The 18,232-nt window shown below is 47.8% G+C and overlaps 4 protein-coding genes across 4 annotated transcripts; 3 read left to right on the top strand and 1 right to left on the bottom strand.

Annotated features, from left to right (window-relative positions):
• Window positions 1-2,906: 2,906 nt before the first annotated feature.
• On the top strand, window positions 2,907-3,521 carry BDV38DRAFT_277873 (uncharacterized protein; the record flags this gene model as incomplete). Its single annotated transcript, XM_032058583.1, has 2 exons — window positions 2,907-3,170; window positions 3,237-3,521. 2 exons carry the CDS (start codon window positions 2,907-2,909, stop codon window positions 3,519-3,521), a joined length of 549 nt encoding a protein of 182 aa, XP_031919130.1.
• Window positions 3,522-5,467: 1,946 nt separating this feature from the next.
• BDV38DRAFT_234646 (MCM DNA helicase complex subunit MCM6) lies at window positions 5,468-9,200 on the bottom strand. The gene is made up of 4 exons (XM_032053257.1): window positions 7,155-9,200; window positions 6,966-7,101; window positions 5,916-6,902; window positions 5,468-5,854 (listed from the first exon to the last, which is right to left on the bottom strand). Exons 1-4 carry the CDS (start codon window positions 8,792-8,794, stop codon window positions 5,705-5,707), a joined length of 2,913 nt encoding a protein of 970 aa, XP_031919129.1. The 5' UTR covers window positions 8,795-9,200; the 3' UTR covers window positions 5,468-5,704.
• Window positions 9,201-9,457: 257 nt separating this feature from the next.
• Window positions 9,458-11,355, top strand: BDV38DRAFT_293513 (uncharacterized protein; the record flags this gene model as incomplete). The annotated part of the gene is made up of 2 exons (XM_032062266.1): window positions 9,458-10,145; window positions 10,204-11,355. Exons 1-2 carry the CDS (start codon window positions 9,651-9,653, stop codon window positions 11,353-11,355), a joined length of 1,647 nt encoding a protein of 548 aa, XP_031919128.1. The 5' UTR covers window positions 9,458-9,650.
• Window positions 11,356-14,073: 2,718 nt separating this feature from the next.
• On the top strand, window positions 14,074-17,806 carry BDV38DRAFT_97640 (putative DUF221 domain protein). The gene is made up of 5 exons (XM_032064215.1): window positions 14,074-14,640; window positions 14,708-15,173; window positions 15,239-15,847; window positions 15,923-16,702; window positions 16,766-17,806. Exons 1-5 carry the CDS (start codon window positions 14,590-14,592, stop codon window positions 17,599-17,601), a joined length of 2,742 nt encoding a protein of 913 aa, XP_031919127.1. The 5' UTR covers window positions 14,074-14,589; the 3' UTR covers window positions 17,602-17,806.
• The last annotated feature ends 426 nt before the right edge of the window (window positions 17,807-18,232 follow it).

Genomic DNA, 18,232 nt, shown 5'->3' with positions numbered 1-18,232 from the left:
GGTGATCAGTCTCTCTATTGAATTTAATTTTGGGTATTCATCCTTATGGTTTGTGGAATGAGTTTGTTGTTTCATTAGGAAATGATTCATAAAGAAAGGGATGAGTGAGGGAAGGGAGGAAATAAAGCCCAACCACCCCCCCAAGACTTCGTACTTTGTATTAGGAGTGTCAAATCGAGTAAGAGCCTGAAGCCTCGGCCGAGCAGAGAACAAGCCCTCTATTCTATTAAGTTTTGTATCTCTACCCACCCTCCACAAACAACCCCTACCTACTTATGTCGGTATGGTCAGCCATGATTCAACACAAAACTCTACTTCGAAGTATGTACCGTGTAATAACATCAACCTCCCCACTAAGTTAGCCAACTTGAACTAGCTCAGGTCAAGTCAAATGAGTTGAACGGTTGAACAAGATCAAAGGAGGAACAGCACGAGCACTTTACCTGACTGTTAAACCCCCGCTCAACCTAAAAGGCTAAATAAGTAAATCCCGAACTCCCCCCACCATGAATGGAAATAGAGTACGAATTATCCCCGCGGCTACCGCTGGAGGAGGATGTCGGGGTTGTTTCTCTGGTTCTCTCACGTGTGTGTCATTTGCGTGGGGATTATGTAAATATCTTAGTTTTGTTTGGTGGAGAGGAGTATATTATCATGTGTGGATTTTAGTGATTATTGGAAGGAAATCTTATTTCATTGGTGGACATATATATATATATATATATATATCTGGGGAGAGAGGGTTGGGTCCAGTGTCCCGTTTAGTTGAGGAAATATAATCTAACAGAAAGCACTTGAAGTATATAATTTTATTATGAATTGTTTTCTTGTAATTCTGTACGTGGTTTCTTAATTGGCTCGTTTGTAAGGTAAGTAAGGTAAAGGAGAAAAATGTGGAGTATGTTATAAATGTCCACTAGTAGTATTTAGGTGGAGTATAGCCCTGGAGACATCTACAAGGTACATAGGAGTATTTTAACGGAGCTGTCGTTACACATCTTGATCCAGAACCTTTGTTGTTAACAATGTTACTAGAGCACTTGCCTTGGTCGGGTGGCGTCTTTCATTTAGTACTTACTCCAATGAGTAGGTCAGAGACTCGGTCTACGTAGATTTATGTTGGTGGTACATGGACATGTACATGTACGCTGCTGGAAACTAGGGATACGCATGGCACTGAGTCGTGTCACATCATTCCAACCAAAGTCCCTGTTGATGCAGTCTCACCTCTGTCATTCCTATCGGTTAGCAGTCGGTTCCCTGCATAACCGTATCCACGGTTCTTGAAGCAAACCAGTCGTGGCAAGGTCCTTGTCCACCGCTGGTGCCCACCAGTGATGCTACTGCTGCGGCGGCATGTTACGGGTGGAACACAGACAATAGTGTGGGTCGATCAGGTATCTGCAGCTTGATCGATCGATATTGCCCGGGGGTCTTCGCATCGGTCAGCTCAAAGGGGTCGGCCCGGTGCTCCACAACATTGGGAAAGGTGATAAATCGCCCTGCAGTGTATGATAGAGTCTTTGTTCTATGATCTTTAAATCATGTGATGACCAAGACACGGGGAGTGATACCCCGGGATTGCCTCCAGTGCGCCCAATTCTGCCCCAATAGGGTTCTATACCAATTAGCCGGTTAATTCCACCGATCAATCCTCTTCCCTGCTTCTTTCCTTCAGCGCGGCCGTCGTCAAATCAATAGAGGTGATCGTGGAGGCTGCCGAGACCGACTTGCGATGAGCCGATGATCGAAGCAGAGAACGTGCAATGCCTGACTCATCCATCTTGGTTAGGCTCGACTCACATTTTAGGGGTTGATACTCAATGGATACTCGTCGTACTCCGAAGTACACTTCAGATAATCACATGAAGATAAAGCCGACCAAATCGAATAGTGCGTATAGAAAACTTTGTCTGGAACGCACTTTGTCGCCATTTCATGGGCTTTTAGACCCTTTTCCCCTTCCTTATTTAAATGACTTGCATAGTAATGGCAAATGCTGCATGTTAGGCTGCGCTAACATAATAAGGATATCTTTGTGGATGTCGAGTTTGACACAAAACGTGTTGTGGACACAGCTGAACAAGCATTTCCATGTGGATAAACGGCTGTGAAAATCAATGGTGGCCGTCAGATGAGTGAAAAGCGTACATGTTTCTTTTTTCTTAACACACTTATTCATTCATTCCGGACTCCCAATCGATGCATCAACTGTAAGTTCACAGCTATATGGTATTGGTGGCATAATTGGATATCGCTTCTGGAAAGCTCGGGTCTTAAGAGAACCAGTACGAGTAATGAATGATTGCAGCACGAGAAGCTAGACAGCCTAACCACGATTATGTGGCATTAGGTAAAGGACTAGCGGCATCTGCCAAGAACTAATCTGGAATGGGGAGCAAGAAAATTTTATACCAGCTCAGGACTAGAGGAAGCTAAAGGCCACTAACGCAATAAGCGAAGCTCTTTTAGGAAATTGGCATAGGCTCTGCAGAAATAGATAATAATCTGTGCCCCCGCCTCGTAGTCAAATTTTGGTCCTGAAAGAACTGGGCCCTTCAAGTTAGTTCAATCGACCTCGGTCGAGGCCTTGTCTACAGTCCCAGTGAAGTTATACGTAAAGAGCTAACTCCGGCGGGACCGAATTTCAGCTTGTGCAGCCTTCTAATTGGAAGGCATTATAGTATAAATCATGAAGTAAGCCCCCGGTGTATATTAGCCAATGCTGACGGATATCACCCACCCCGCTATATTCTCCGCTATGGTGGTTGCGGCTAGAATAGATCTATATGAACATAGTATAAAAGAAGACATGTGCTGCTGCCTCCAGGGACAGCTTACGATCCGGTAGAGCAACAACCTTGAGAGTTCACCTCGTAACCTCGCCACGAAACATTCCTCCCATCATGAAGTTGACAAGATACCTTTCTGTCCTCACCCTCGTGCTAACGGCAAATGCCGCGGACTGCACCGCGCCAAATCAGCAATGGTTTAGTGATGCTGCAGTGCAAATGATGTGGTCAATTCGGGCTTGGCTATGCCCCAATGCGTGGTCACAATCTATTACCGCCGGACCAGATGGGGGCTGGTGTGATGCGGGTGGCGGCGTCATCAGTGCCTATTGGGGATCCTGGACAATCTCTGGGATGCAATCCGAGCAACAATGCTGGGTATGTGACTCTTCTCGATCGTGGATAATGATCACGCTGGATGTGGGCTTACAATAGGGCAAATAGGATATCACTGAGCAAATCATCAACCAATGCATGTGGTATGATTATGCATCTACGAGCTATAACGGCGGAAGTTGGACCTACGGCAACATCTATGCTGGTGGTTGGTTCTGGGCTGATACAAGCAAAAGTTGCTCACATGCGGTGAAACGGGATCTGATGATCGAAAATGAGGGACATGTCAATTTCACTCTTGCAGATGGAAGCACCCAGACGGTAGACAGACAGGTCTGGCTGGATTTTACTGCGGAAGGAACGACAATAGTCAGGGAGGAGACTTATGCTTGATTTTGATTGTTGGCAGCATAGATGTGGACCAGGTGCAAAGGAGCGGGCACGATAGTAGAGTATTCAGTATGGAATAATTATGCAGTTCATCTTATTGCATGAATTTGTTGTTCTTGAATCATTCCCGGCTTCAATATACAATACATGCTACTAGCGTTCAGAAAATCACCACTCTCAAAGCTGTGTATGTGATGATATAAAATAGTTTAGACCATTCGGTCCAGTGCTTACCCTTTGGTTCTATCATCATCATAGCACCTGTGGTAATAGTTCCTTTAAACGTCATATAGTATACGGACCACATTAGCTACGTAGAAGCAATACCTTTCCCAGGTTTTAGTTATACCCGCACTGCAGTAATTCCTGGATACAATTCTTCTTTCAATCAATATTGTTTTAATGTCCTCTTCTTGGATAAGAGATGTGTCGTCCATCAGAAGGAACAGGTCATAAGGTCGTGTATGCGAGCTAGAGAGATATGTTGGAGAGTCCAGTCGGTGACGAATCGATGCAGAAAGCAGTGACTCCCTTGATGTATTAGGAATGGTGTATATCATACCTAATGATGACCAAGGATTCATAATGATTGACACAAGCTTGGATAAGTGCTAAATGACTTGGCATTGATTTCCTGTCCAACCAATCGACTACACTAGAGCTCTTTCAGTATAGTCTGCCAGTCCTCTCAACATCTCATTGGTTATTACCATTCTGTAGAGTGAACAACAACTCCACCTCTTCCTGGAACTCGTCCGACGAACTTCCCTACTACTAGTAGTACTTGGTAGGCTGCTTGGATTAATCTATCAATCATGGTGGATGATTAAGATGCCCCTAGTATCCTTCGCTCCCATTCAAATTTTCCTCGTAATATATATTTAACTAGAACTCCCAATTCAGTCAGTACTCACAGCAATCTTTTCAAGGTTCGGATTCACTCACCCACAACTTTAGCCCTAATTCATCTTCGCTGCCCTCCAAAAATCTAAAGAACATCTGAGTACGTTGTCAGCCCCAAATCGACAATGAGTTCATAGGAACTAAAATCAGGAACGTGAACAGATACGGCATTCAACATGAAGCTACCATCTCTCCTCAAGATCGCAACGCTTGCAGGCCTCGCTTGCAACTCCCTCCCCGTGAGCGCACTGACCATTGGAGAAGCGGTGGTGTTTCCGGGTTACCAGTGTGACTCCAACGGCGGAGTGCTTCAGTTTGATCTGAGTGCCAATCGCCACGTATTCACCATCTCTGGATCGGGCGGAGCTGTCTTGAACTGGCTGAATCCTGGCTGTAACGTGTTTTTGTGCTTTGCCGGTTATGGGTGCGGAGATGGTCAATCGGGGATGCAGCAATTGAAGCCCAATACGTGCCTATTGTCGAAGGCAGGGGATGAGTGGAGAGTGTGGGATAAGATGATCTTTGTTTGTGATTAGGATGGGGGAGAACTAAAACGTTACCCAAGAGGGCAGTGATGTATATGGAACATTAATGACGACAAAACATGGTATATAACACTTCTCAATAGACATAGCCGGCCTTGTGATGTAAGTCAATGTGGTGGCCTGGATATTACAAAAATCGAACATGATCTTATGTGTATTTTCCATGCGATATCACCTGTGGGGTAGGCCCTTGGAGAGCTTGGAGACTTCTCCTACTCAACAAAAGACTGGGTTGGCAGCCAGGCTAACCTTGCACTTCAATATATCCAAGGAAATATTTATAGATCAATCTATATCATTCGGGTATGCAGGAAGTGAGTAACCTATAGAGGACCGTTCGGTAGTATTGAACCCACCTCTTTACCAAGAGTCATCCGCTTCACCTACAAGGGTTCTGTATGGATGAGATCGTGTTGTTTCACACACCGGAATACAAGCTTACCGATTGTATCGTCGCACCTATCGTATAATCCATATGTTCTTGAATATGATTACTACTGCTTATACAAAGTAATGGCAGAGTCATTGAATGTATCATTCAATCAGCGAACCCCTTGGAATAGTGAAAACACGGCTGTTCGTTTGCACTGATTGTAATAAGTGCCCTCATACCGTACACGCCGAACCCATTAATCTAATCCGAGATATCCACAGAAATCCACATCTAACCCAAATGAACAATGCACAAGCACACCTCATAACTCGTGATCAGTATTACTCCGTCTTATATGCTTATTATCATCTCCGCCTGCTACTAGGATCCGGGATCATAATGTCGTCAACCGCACAGTTGGGATGTAGAACGTAAACTGTGCGGTGGGAGACCTCTTGGTCACCATCGGCTGCATCAACCAGGCCTTCTCCTCGGATGGGCATGAGGATGTTGTCCTAAGATAAACCGTTAATCATGCAAATCAACCAGGTAGAGCTGCTGTATAGAGGCACAAACCTTGACCATTCTCTTCAAAACCTTGACGGCCAAACTGCGCTCCCTTTGCAGATCTTCCTCGTTGTCCAGCTCCGATTCAATCTGTTCCAAGTACCAGACAATGAGATCCTCCTCTTCTACCCCCTCGCCAGATGTAGACTCATCCTCATTGACTCGGCGCACAACGAGGTTCAAAATCTTCATGTACTTATCGAATGTGATCTTAGTCCTTGTGCGCGATGGTGCTGGCTGTTCTTCTACGTCATCACGCATAGGACTGTCGCCCTCTCGGTCACGTTCGCCGTCGCCCATTTCGTGATCCTCATCACGTCCTGCGGCGTTGACAGGTTCATCATCATCGACTTCGACATCATCCTTTTCAACCGTGACAATGCTCTGCCGGAGAAGATCATACGCTTCTTGCACGAATCTCGGTACGATCTCCTCCACGCAGTTAGCCTTAGCAACGGCTTCGGAAAGACGGACCAAAGACTCCAGCTGTCGCACGGTGATGCGGTATGAAGACCTGCCATTGCCGCCTTGGGAGTCATTAGAACGGAGCTCCTTGTATTTCTCAACTAACAGGGCCTTGGCCTCGTCAGTGAAGACCGGCCTGAATGTCCGGGCGAATCGAATGTAGCGCTGTAACTGCTCGGTACTCAGCTCTGGCTGGACGGCTTCGTCGCGGTTCATGTGTACATTGACGATATGGTCAGCCAAGTTGCGATCGACTGCTTCATTGGGTTCATCCCGAATCACGAAGAACAAATCGAATCTACTCATGATGGGAGCACTGAAGTTGAGATTGGCTCGCAGAGTGGCCTTGGGGTTGTATCGTCCACCAATAGGATTAGCTGCAGCGAGGATAGATGCACGTGCGTTGAGAGTCGTATGAATTCCGGCCTTAGCAATCGAAATCGTCTGTTGTTCCATAGCTTCGTGGATAGCAACTTGGTCGCTGACGTCCATTTTGTCGAATTCGTCAATAGCACAAATGCCACCGCCGTTCTATGTATCAAGAAGTCGTCAGCTGTGTTAGAGAAAGAGAAAAAGAGAGAGGGAAACGCCTACCGCGAGCATCAGAGCACCGGCTTCAATAGTGAATTCACCGGTCTCAGCATCCTTCACAACCGAAGCAGTCAAACCAGCAGCTGACGAGGCCTTTCCACTTGTGTAGACCGCGCGAGGGTGTAAAGAGCAAATGTATCTAGATACACAGTGAGTTCCCCGTTTGCGAAGGATACGACCCTGAACACCTACTTTAAGAATTGACTTTTGCTTGTCGAGGGATCACCAACAATGCATACGTTGATATCACCACGGAGCTGCATGTTCTCCTGCGCTGTAAATTTGCTGACTCCGCCAATTAGTTGTAGAAGCAATCCTTTTTTGATCTGACGGTGGCCATAAATCATAGGAGCGATGGAGTCCACAAGCCGAGAATAGATATAATCCGAATGGACGAGTCCTTTTAGATCCTCAACTTCGTAAGGCGTTAAGGTGTGAAGAAACGCTTCCTGGGCCTTGTCTTCATTATCTTCAGGCTCTGTGAGTTGGTTGAGGGAAGCAAGAATATTATGAGACTGCCCATTCAATTGCTGATTGGTTTGCTGACCGGGTGTAGTCGTGTCTGGGGTGACCATGCAGGCGAGGAAGGCAAGACGGTAGGTCAAATCCCTCGCACCAAGAGCCTTCAGACCAGTGAGCCCTCCGCCACCAACATCGCCGCTGCGGAATGCAGAGTCATCACGGACGGCCTCCGGTCGTACACCAGGCAGTCCAAGTTGACTGACGTCGGGGACAACGATCAAAGTGCCGGTGAAGATACACCGTTCACCAGCCTTGGCACGATCGACCATCTCGCCGCGAAGTATGACATCCATAGTACGGGGCATACTGCCAGTAGGGATCTCATGTGATGATTCCTGTAGTTTCACTTTTTGCCAATCAACAAAAGTGCTCTTGCCAATGTCTAGACGCCAACCAGAGCGGTTTCCGCAAGACTGGTTCGGGCATTCCGAAGGCTCCGTATACTTGAAAGTTTGTTCAACATCGGGGCACACCGTCTTGCAGTTCTCACAAATAAAGGTACCCAGGGACAGCTCCGGACGAATCTCGGACGTCCGTGTGACAGTGCCAGAGATGGAGAGCAATTTTCCGATCTGTGAGGTTCGGAGTTGGCGCAAACGGGAGACAAGGGGCAAATTATAAAAAGCGAGAGAGAACAATTTATCTGTCTGCTGGTGGCGTGTCCTCTCTTGGACATACTCTCCCATCTCATGTTTGTCGGATATACTAACACTTGAGTTGCCCCCCATCATCGACGTGCCGGCATCTGAGTTCACTTTATCAACTTTGCGATGGTGGGTATAGAAGTCGGGCTCATATTTCGCAATAAGATTGTGCAGCGCCTTGGTGAGGAATGGATGAAATCGGTAGAATTGGTTGACAATGGCGTCTGCTAGAATCGGGTTGCCAAGTGATGTCAGGTGGGTGAAATCCACATAGAGTGTGGACAGTGAATGCTTGTTCATGCCATGGATTTGAGCAATGTAGTACTTGTCGCTGAGAATTTCCGAAGAAGGCGGCGGCGCAGACCAGGTAGGCTCCTCCCTATAAGTCTCAAGCAATTCCTCGAAAGCCTGCTGTACTTTCTCGCCCGCTACGTCGACTAAGGGGGGAGGAGCCTTCACATATGGATTTCGGCGGCGGGTCACGGTCGAATTCGATTCAACGACTTGATCATCAGGGAATGCGTGCATATCGCTCATAGGGCCATTGCTCTCCGAGGGGGGGTGTGGCCGAGAGCTGGGAAGTTGATCTGAGTGCAGACGATGGTCGCGAGAGCCGGCGTTCGAGTCTAGCTCGGATTGTAGGACGGCGTCAAAAAGGGACGACATAGTGGAGGGCAGCCAGATCAAGGCCGCTATACAGTCGGGTAGAGAGAGCTAATTAGATATCCCCCTTCTTGCGCGACAGGACGATAGTTCGCTGATCAATTGTGTAATTATGGGTGTGGGTGACAGGATTTTGGGGGGGGGGGTATATTCAAGTTGCCCTGGCAGTGTGTGTGGATCGAAGAAGCAATAATAACTTTCTTTTTGTTAGAAACGCGTAGGGAACGCGAACGCGTCGGAGAATACTTATTGCAGTCCGACGTGTAAAGTGGTTTTCCAGAGTGCTTATGTCATCACTTCCCATTTTGGACAGTCCTTGAGTCAGTATCCTCAGACTAGCCGATTCAGGAGAAAGGTCTTCATGCCGGTTGGCCAAGGAGGAAACGGATCCATGCCAAGCCAGTGGCCGACAGCGGCAAGGTCCAAGACTCCTTGAAGTATTTTCTTTCCCCTACCAATGAGATGCTACCAGGGTGCTTATATAGGAGGGTCCAAGCTTCTCATGGCCAATGGAAGATGGTTCTAGACATCTAACTTTCGGGGGCTGCACCAACGAGACCTTGTGCTCATTACCGACCCCACTGGCTTCTCATCCCTAATAAGAACCGTAATGGGATGCCGGGGTCATCCTACACCGGACGTTGATAAGCATGACTATGACTGATTCTTTCGGCGCATCTCGATCGTCAATCATCCTTCTCCTCCCCGACCGCACTTTTGCAATGAACTCCTCCGACGAATTGGGTCATTCTATGGGGGTATTCTGGTAAAGCTCTTGTCCGGTATGCACCTCTAAGGAGGTTTAGCTTTTGTCCCGTCAGTTAGATTGCCCGAGTCTCCTGCCACTAGGCGGCTCGCAATGTCCGTGGGCACTCCCCCTTTGGTTAATTTGGCACATTCCGATCCAAACTCGGCGCCGCAAGACATCTCTCCCGGTACAGAAGAACAAGGTTGGCGCTTTGATCCAAGTTTGTATTCTCCTTTCCTTCGCTCACAAGCTGATCAAGGTTTCGCAATAGCGACTCCGCAAAATGCCAGTCCACATCCAGTGAGGGTCAAAAGGCGAAGGCACCAGCCCGCGTCAGAAGACCCATCCAAGAACCAAGTTTTCTATTTTGTCGATTCAAACTCTTCTTCACGAGAAAAGCGAGCTCATGTTATGCGCCATCATGTTCAGGAGAAACGGAAACAACTAAAACACGCGCATCCTCGAAGCGACTCTGACAAGAGAGTTCATGCCCCCCTCCGCTATCTCTCTTGGCAGCAAAAGAAGTTGTTACTAAATGGCGATGATAATGAAGTCATTGAATATAAGCGATCGGAGGATGAGATCACCCCTAAAGGCTTCTCCACGGTAGGTCATTGGAGGTTCAACTCAATCGATGCTCTACTGACACCCAGGGCCGCTTCAGATGCCAGTCGGACCCCAAATACCTGCACCTGCTTCCTACTCTGTTTCGCCCGTCACCCTACTCGACGCTTCCGGAAAAGATCCTTTCGATAGCTTGCCGGTAACATGCACGAGAGAGGATTTCATATTAATGGACTGTTGGACAAACAGATTGACATACTGGTCAGGCGAGCCTAGACTCATCAAAGACCAAGTCTTTCGGGCGGTCCTGAATCACCCCCTGCCGTTTCAGTCGGTTGTCCTTGCATACTGCGCTCGTTGGAGGGCACAGGCATACGGTTTCAAGTGGAGCCCTGAGGTAGAACAGCACTTAGGGAGAACAACAAAGGGCATTGAACAGGTGATGAAAGGCGGCATGGAGATCGACACTGACAGCCTAGCGATGGCTTTGACGGGGATGGCAATACAAGAAGAAAGATTTGGTAGCAAGCAGCATGCCAGAGGATACGTGGACCAGGCTGTCCAGATCCTTCGTTCCAGGTCGGGATCTAATCGTGTTGCCGAAGCATTATTGCATTATGTGCAATTTATGTTGATGCCACTTCATCCAGCAGTTCCCGAAGACGGTCAGCAATGGCTGGTCACATTCCTTCGAGGAGCAGAAGAATTGATGCTAGAACATAGCACCGATGCGTATTTGTCATCTGTTCCCCAACGTCGCTCTGCGTTTCAAATGGACAGTCCTTTGTTCCCATTGCTATCCAGCGGACCTCGTCCTTCCCATGTTCCGCTTCAGTCACGCATATACATTATAACGAAGACTGCGCCGACCCAGGAGCTTACCCGTACTGCGGCTCTCATATACATTACAGCCGCCCTCTGGGATTTCCAGGGTTCTCCCAGCAAGACCGGCCGGTTTCTCGACCACATACGTGCGACTGTGAAAGATCATGAACTCGACAGGTTTCCCGCATGCGAGTCCTTCGTGTGGCTCCTCCTACTCGAAGGATATGAAGCCGACCTACAGGAACCCGAGAGAAGCTGGTCCACGAACGAGCTGCTGAAATTGTATAAACAGCTTCGGCCGGAACTCCAGTTCCTTTTCAGTGAGATTCTCCTCAGTCTCCTGATGCTTACTCCACCGATCCGGGGGATCGATGTATTTGAAAGAGAATTGTACAGCTCGATGCCAGAGGTCCAGGAAGAACCCTGAGCTACGCCCAAACCGGGTCACTGTTTTTCTTCATGTACATGTACTCTTTTGACCACCTCTCCGGACGCGACAACACTTCGACGGTTTGCAGGCAGCCGTGCGCCCATCTCATCTATGCCTTTGATCCTTGGACTGAACTTCTTGTATATACTACAACTGATACAGGGACAGGTGCCCAGCCATCACTTTCCCTCAGTACGGCTTCCCAATCCCCTGTACCTCATAACTATGGGACGTGTACCATCTTACGCACTCCGACCAGAGACAGTATGAACTAGACTTCATCTCACAAGAGATAGGAAACAGCGAGGGGGGTTTCTGTATATTATGCTTACTCTCGTTAATGGCTGTACCATGCTTTCTGGAAAGAAACTTCCTGCGTTCGGGTACGAAGGGCCGATGCAGTAACTGCGGAGACATTTATTGTGACCAGCCCGCCCTCTTAGTCTGGAGACCAAATACCATCACACTACTCAAGGTACTCGTGGATGTTGGAAAGGCACATTAGAGAAGCTCTTCCGCCCCCAACCCCAAAACGATAGAGATAAATGTACCACCCCATGTCTGGGAGCTACCGTAATGGCCTAGATTCGAAGAAATATATATATCACTTCGGCCAATCAGAATACAGTTGATCAATCCATCTCATAACGAATCTTGGCAGGTATCATTCACATGATACTAGTATCCATCCCACCTTTCCCTCGTGTACAGCAGATTCTCGCCCTCCCCAACAATTCGTCTCCATAGGCCAGGTCATCTTTTTTGCGTATTTCATGAGCCTTACGCTGTACTGCGCCCAGCAACTAGGCAATGAACGATAGCCACTAACTCTAAGCAATTTACTACCCGACTCGCTTACCTTCTATAGAAGGCAACGACTGATGTCCAACAAATCAAAGCAGTGTACCAACTCCTCTTCAAACCCTAGGAACCGTCTATACCCCTGCCACCACAACCAAAACTATTTCCAAGATCTCCGATCCAAGATGATATCACGATGATTGATCTACAATAAAACCCATCCGGAAACCGTGTGGCTGTGGCAGATGACGTTTCAAACGCAACCTTAAGAAGCATCCCTGGCTAGAAGTGTGGCTTGACCGACTGGTACCAGATCAAGCGAGCCAAGATCAGTCCATACGAGAAACAATGCCAGATAAGGCAGTGGAGCCACGATAGGTCACACGGTAAGACCATGAACGTGTAGTCGTCAGAGGCAGCGTGGGCCGCCGTGTGGACCTGTTCATTGTCGTTACTGGGTAGCGAGCAAAACTGTACCCCATACGGCGTTCGTGGTTCGCGCTAGGGATGGGCTTGGATGAACAATTTTTTAGGGGTGATGATACCGTGAGAGGGCTGTAAGGTTTGTGAGACTCTGGGCTTAGTTGTTTCTTTGGGATGTCACATCTTGAAGACTGGTTGATTCTTCTGATTAAGCTATTGGTACTCCGTATTGATGACTGGATTCCCAAAGACGGGGATACTCGGTCGGGAAGGATGACTTCATGTTGGGTTGATAGGGTTTGATTGTGTGGCTGGTGCAGCGGACAGGCCACGGGAAGGTGCCGATCAGCACCGGTTTGATTGGATCTGCGCAGCTTCGGCCAGTGGCAAAAGTTTGACAGACGCAAACAGGCAGTAGCACTAGCCACACCATCATAGGTTTTTGGAGGTATATTACACAAGATTACACCAGTGTTCTGAGTCCATACAGCATAGCTTGAGGAAGCGTTTCGGGGGAAAAGAATCCCCAAGAGATTATAGGGTACAGGCGTTGCAGGATTGAAGCGATACGAGATTCATCCTGCTGGGTGTGTTTCAAAATGGTTTCATGGTAGTACTGGATAATTTACAGTAACATACCATAGGACAAGGGCCTCCGTCAGGTTGTGTTGAGAGGAAGCGGTACCAGTACGGTAAGGTACAGGAACAGGTCGCCGTTCCTCGGGACCGGGTACATGGGTACGTAAGGTCAGCCCTCCTGTCGTTGAGGTACCCATGGATGTACTTTGGGGTAATGAACAGTACCTGGGATCCTGAGTCAGGAGGGTTTGCCACAATATTATACTCCGTAGGAGGTTGAAGAGACAGAGAAATGGTATACATTCCGAAAAAGCAAGATTAATTACAGAGAGTTTTCTCTTTGACGCTAAAAAGGATCTATTGAGCCAAGTCATCCACTTCGTAACCCAAAAAACGTTAGTCCAGCTGTTCTTATCTGGTGTTGGGAATTTTCAATGTTTCCAATTCGGGTCAAATTTTCATCATCTGCATCGTTTGATTGCTGCTACTGTCGATTATACATTGACGTTATTCTTCACCACCACAAATCCAATTGAGTTGATATATATCTTATTTTCTTTCCTCTTTTATAATGCATGGGAGGAAAATATGATGGCTCACCATCAAATGAGAAACATGAGTAAAACCCACAATGAGTTCTTAGTGTCTAAAATTATTTAATTTTAAATTAGCGCGATGAGTTGATCAGTTACTCATGATCAGTGAAGTTCGCACGATCGCATCTCCGATCCATGTTTCACTCGTCACAGGTTATGGTGCTGACTGGCTCTGGTGTGCCTTAGTCCCACGACTCTTGTCACTAGTTTACCAACGATCCTAGTCAAGGCCGCGTCCAAAGGTACAAGAAGCATTTTCAGCTCGGGGCATCTACGTAAGTGTCTCCTCCCTCCCGAAGAACCATCCGATGGATTTTCTCATTCTTGGGAGTCCAATTGGCATATCCTTCTCTGCTTTTTGACTTTTCCTGACGAAGGATTACCATAACCAGGAAAGGAAAAAGAAAACAAGGAAAATCCAAAAAAAACAAAAAAATAAAAAATACAAAATAAAAATTCAAAATTCAAACCAGCCCCTCCCTGAAGCTTCCACTCCCTTGGTTTTCTCTTGTATCATTCTTTTCTAATCTCCCTTTTCTCCAGTTGAGCTGAGGCCCAAACACTACTCTCTTCGCTCTTTTCTTTCGCTTATCTCTTCGAGACATTTTTCCACTGTTTTATTTTTATTTTTAGCCTTTTATCTCTCCCAAATCCTTATTCCAACTCGATTCGCATACCGACGGTTTGATCATCTCTCCTTTGATTGCGGCCAAAATCCGCAGCGAGTCTCTTATCGCATCTTCCCGACTGCCCGATCCCCTAAGTAAACACCAATTTTAGGGCGCTTCACGAACGAAGGCGGCATTGGAACAAGAAACTATACTCAGCCGCAATGGCGTTCTCCGATGTTGGCCTGAGGGGCCTCCATCACCTCGTCCGACGGGTGAGTTGCGACTGCTTAACGACCGATTTGAACGGCTCTGGGCTTGGGCACACCTAACAATATGCAGGATAGTGATAACCCAGCCGACACTCCGCCCACAGCATCGGCACTCGTTACCACCCTGGTACCGGCCTTAGTGTCAGCCGGAGTGATGGTTCTGATCTTTCTAATCCTTCGTCGCAGTCAGCGCCGGATGTATATGCCACGAACATACCTAGGAGTCTTGAAACCGTGGGAACGCACACCTCCCACCTCTACTACCCCATGGGGTTGGATCATTGACATGTACAAATTGCCCGATGAATATGTGCTGCAACACCATTCGATGGACGCTTACCTTCTCATTCGCTTCCTTAAATTGGTATCCATGATATGCTTCGTGGGCGCCTGCATAACGTTCCCTATCTTGTTTCCCATCAATGCAACCGGAGGTGGAACTAATGTGCAGTTGAATATTCTGAGCATGTCCAACGTTCAAGAAAGCAAGTACGAGCGTTACTTCGCCCACGCCTTTGTTGCATGGCTCTACCTCGGTAAGTTTTGGGTGAACTTTCCCAAGTACCCATGGTCATTTGGTCTGACATATCGCTCTTTTAAGGATTTGTCATGTATACCGTTACTCGTGAAAGTATCTTTTACATCAACTTGCGCCACGCCTACGCTCTGTCCCCAGCCTACGCCAGCCGGCTTTCGTCTCGGACCGTGCTGTTCACCGCTGTTACTGAAGACTATCTCAACCGTGACAAGATTCGCAAAATGTTCGGTACCGACAAAGTAAAGAATGTTTGGCTTACTACCGATACGTCCGAATTGGACGACAAAGTAAAAGAACGTGAGGATGCTGCCATGAAGCTCGAGGCTGCGGAAACGAAGCTCATCACTCTCGCGAACAAGGCACGTCTCAAGGCCATGAAGAAACAGGGCTATGTGGAAGACGGCCCCCCGACCCCAAGCGAAGAACCTAGTGATGAGTCGGGCTCAGTTGCGGCCCGCTGGGTGAAACCGTCGGAGAGGCCCACGCACAGACTCAAATTACTCATAGGAAAGAAGGTTGATACGATCAATTGGGCCCGATCCGAAATCGAGCGCCTAAATCCCGAGATCGAGGAGCTGCAGGCCAAGCACCGAGCGGGCGACGCAAAGTTGGTGTCGTCGGTTTTTGTCGAATTTTATCATCAGGCGGATGCTCAATCTGCCTATCAGTCTGGTACGTTTGTTTGCTGTGCTCCGTTTGATATCCGGCGTCACGGTGTCACGAGGTTGGTCTAACGTGCGATTACAGTGGCTCACAATCTTCCTCTTCACATGGCACCGCGCTACATCGGCCTGGAACCCACCCAGGTTATCTGGTCTAACCTTCGTATTCGGTGGTGGGAACGTGTTATTCGGTACTTCGCCACTATCGCCTTCGTTGTCGCTCTCATCGTCTTTTGGGCAATTCCCACGGCTGTGGTGGGTTCTATCTCGAACATCACGTTCTTGACCGAGAAGGTCCCTTTTCTTCGCTTTATCAACGATGTCCCAAGCTGGATCCGAGGTGTCATCACTGGCCTTCTCCCCACTATTATGCAGTCCGTGCTCATGGCTCTGTTGCCGATTATACTACGATGTAAGTTAATTCCACAAGGGTTCATTTCTGAATGGTCACTCATTCTTGTTCTAGTGATGGCCAAGCTTGGTGGTGCGCCGACAGCCGCGGCTGTTGAGCTGACTACGCAGAACTTCTACTTCACGTTCCAAGTCATCCAAACATTCTTGGTTGTCACTGTTGCGTCTTCCGCTTCTAGTGTGGTCTCGGATATTATCAACAAACCTACATCTGCTGCGTCGCTCCTAGCTGAGAAGATTCCACAAGCTTCCAACTTCTATATCTCTTATATCATCTTGCAGGGGTTGTCGTTCAGCGCTGGTGCGCTCCTTCAGATTTCCGGTCTAATCGTGGGCAAGGTTCTAGGCACTTTGTTGGACAATACTCCCCGTAAGATGTTCACGCGTTGGTCCTCCCTTTCTGGTCTAGGCTGGGGAACGGTATACCCTGCGTTCACCTTCCTGGTAGTCGTTGGTAAGTACTCTCTGTTCACGTTTCTGATATGGAATGCGGCTAATTGCGCCTGCTTGTGGATAGCCATCACCTACTCGTGTATCGCTCCCTTGGTTCTCGGGTTCGCGACCATTGGTCTGTACCTTTTCTACTTCGCTTACCGGTACAACATGCTGTATGTGTCCAATGCGGACATTGACACTCAGGGCAAAGCCTACACACGCGCCCTGCAGCACATCACCATTGGCTGCTACCTGCTTAATGTTTGTCTCATTGGTCTCTTCGCTATTGCAACCGGTGCTCGTCGAATTGCCCTCGGCCCTCTCATCCTCATGATCATTTCTCTTGTTGTCATGGTCATCTACCATGTTTCTCTGAACCAGGCGCTGGATCCTCTCATCAACTTTATCCCAAAGAATCTGGAATCGGAGGAGGAGGCCCTTCTTATTCAGGAGAAGGGTGAGCTTGCTCCATCTGCCGGCGAGCACTCAGATGACGCCGGCGCGAGTGGCCCTGGAAAGGAGGGTGTTGACAATGGCGTGACCAACGTTGATTCAGCTGAAAAGGGCTTAACCGGACCAGCTCCGGAGCCGAAGGCCAACTTCCTGACCAAATGGTTGCGCCCGGACAAGTACGATGGCTACACCCAGCTGCGGCGTTTTGTCCCCAACGCCTCGGCGATAACCACCTATGCCCCCGAAGTTGAACGCGACGCATATTTCCACCCTTCCATCACCTCCCAGCCTCCTCTCCTGTGGATTCCTCGTGATGAAATCGGCGTGAGTAAGCAGGAAATCAAGCATACCTCCCGGGTGATCACCATCACCGATGAGGATGCATGGTTGGACGAGAAGAACAAGATTCACTGGGACATGGACAAGGGTGTTCCGCCTATCTACGAAGAAAAGATCTACTACTAGTCACTCATTTGAACTCTGACCCATGTTCTGCCGAATCGGAACATGTCTTGGAAAGAATGTTTTCCTTTCTGTTTGATACCCACGTGGCCGATGCTGGTCTCCTTAGCAGCAACCCGGAGATATTATGGTCCTGACTGGTCTGTTAATACTTAATTTATATATGAGCTGCGATTACGATGGACGTTTTGACAGGATCTGTGATGTTGATAAGTTGATTGATGTCATGAATATGATCTGTGGTTCACTTGATTCCTAGCAGTGGCTTTCGCCGCTTAATCCAGTACCTAGTTACCTTGAGAAGTTGTAGAGCTTGAATAATAAAGTATCTCCAAACTTCTGAGATAAAGTGAACACTTACACAAATACGCTTAGGCCATGATCAATAGATTTTTATCTTAGTTATTCAGTGTCAGCTGAATGGTCTCGTGATATCTTTCTTTCTCCGGAGGAGAATCATGCCTCCACCACATAATCTACCTTCACTGTAAATCCATGCATTATTGCAACCAACTCCTGGTAGTAACCCGATCCAAATACAAAACCAAAATACCCCATACGGGGTACACAATCCCATGTCTAACAGCAATTAGACCAATATCATATCCCGATCAAAGGACGACAAGGTAATCCA

The sequence above is a fragment of the Aspergillus pseudotamarii genome (assembly GCF_009193445.1).
Source record: "Aspergillus pseudotamarii strain CBS 117625 unplaced genomic scaffold BDV38scaffold_3, whole genome shotgun sequence".
NCBI classification, from domain to species: domain Eukaryota; kingdom Fungi; phylum Ascomycota; class Eurotiomycetes; order Eurotiales; family Aspergillaceae; genus Aspergillus; species Aspergillus pseudotamarii.
The sequence above is the reverse complement of the archived record's forward strand: the minus strand, read 5'-3'. Positions and strand labels throughout refer to the sequence as shown.

Excerpts from the sequence above, each read along its gene's own strand:
- BDV38DRAFT_97640 (XM_032064215.1), top strand. The coding sequence starts at position 14,590 with ATGGCGTTCTCCGATGTTGGCCTGAGGGGCCTCCATCACCTCGTCCGA. Across the intron at positions 14,641-14,707 it reads TCCATCACCTCGTCCGACGG|GATAGTGATAACCCAGCCGA; the intron begins GTGAGTTGCGAC and ends AACAATATGCAG. Across the intron at positions 15,848-15,922 it reads TCAATCTGCCTATCAGTCTG|TGGCTCACAATCTTCCTCTT; the intron begins GTACGTTTGTTT and ends GTGCGATTACAG.
- BDV38DRAFT_234646 (XM_032053257.1), bottom strand. The coding sequence starts at position 8,794 with ATGTCGTCCCTTTTTGACGCCGTCCTACAATCCGAGCTAGACTCGAAC. Across the intron at positions 6,903-6,965 it reads CCGGTGCTCTGATGCTCGCG|AACGGCGGTGGCATTTGTGC; the intron begins GTAGGCGTTTCC and ends CTTGATACATAG. Across the intron at positions 5,855-5,915 it reads TTTTGAAGAGAATGGTCAAG|GACAACATCCTCATGCCCAT; the intron begins GTTTGTGCCTCT and ends GGTTTATCTTAG.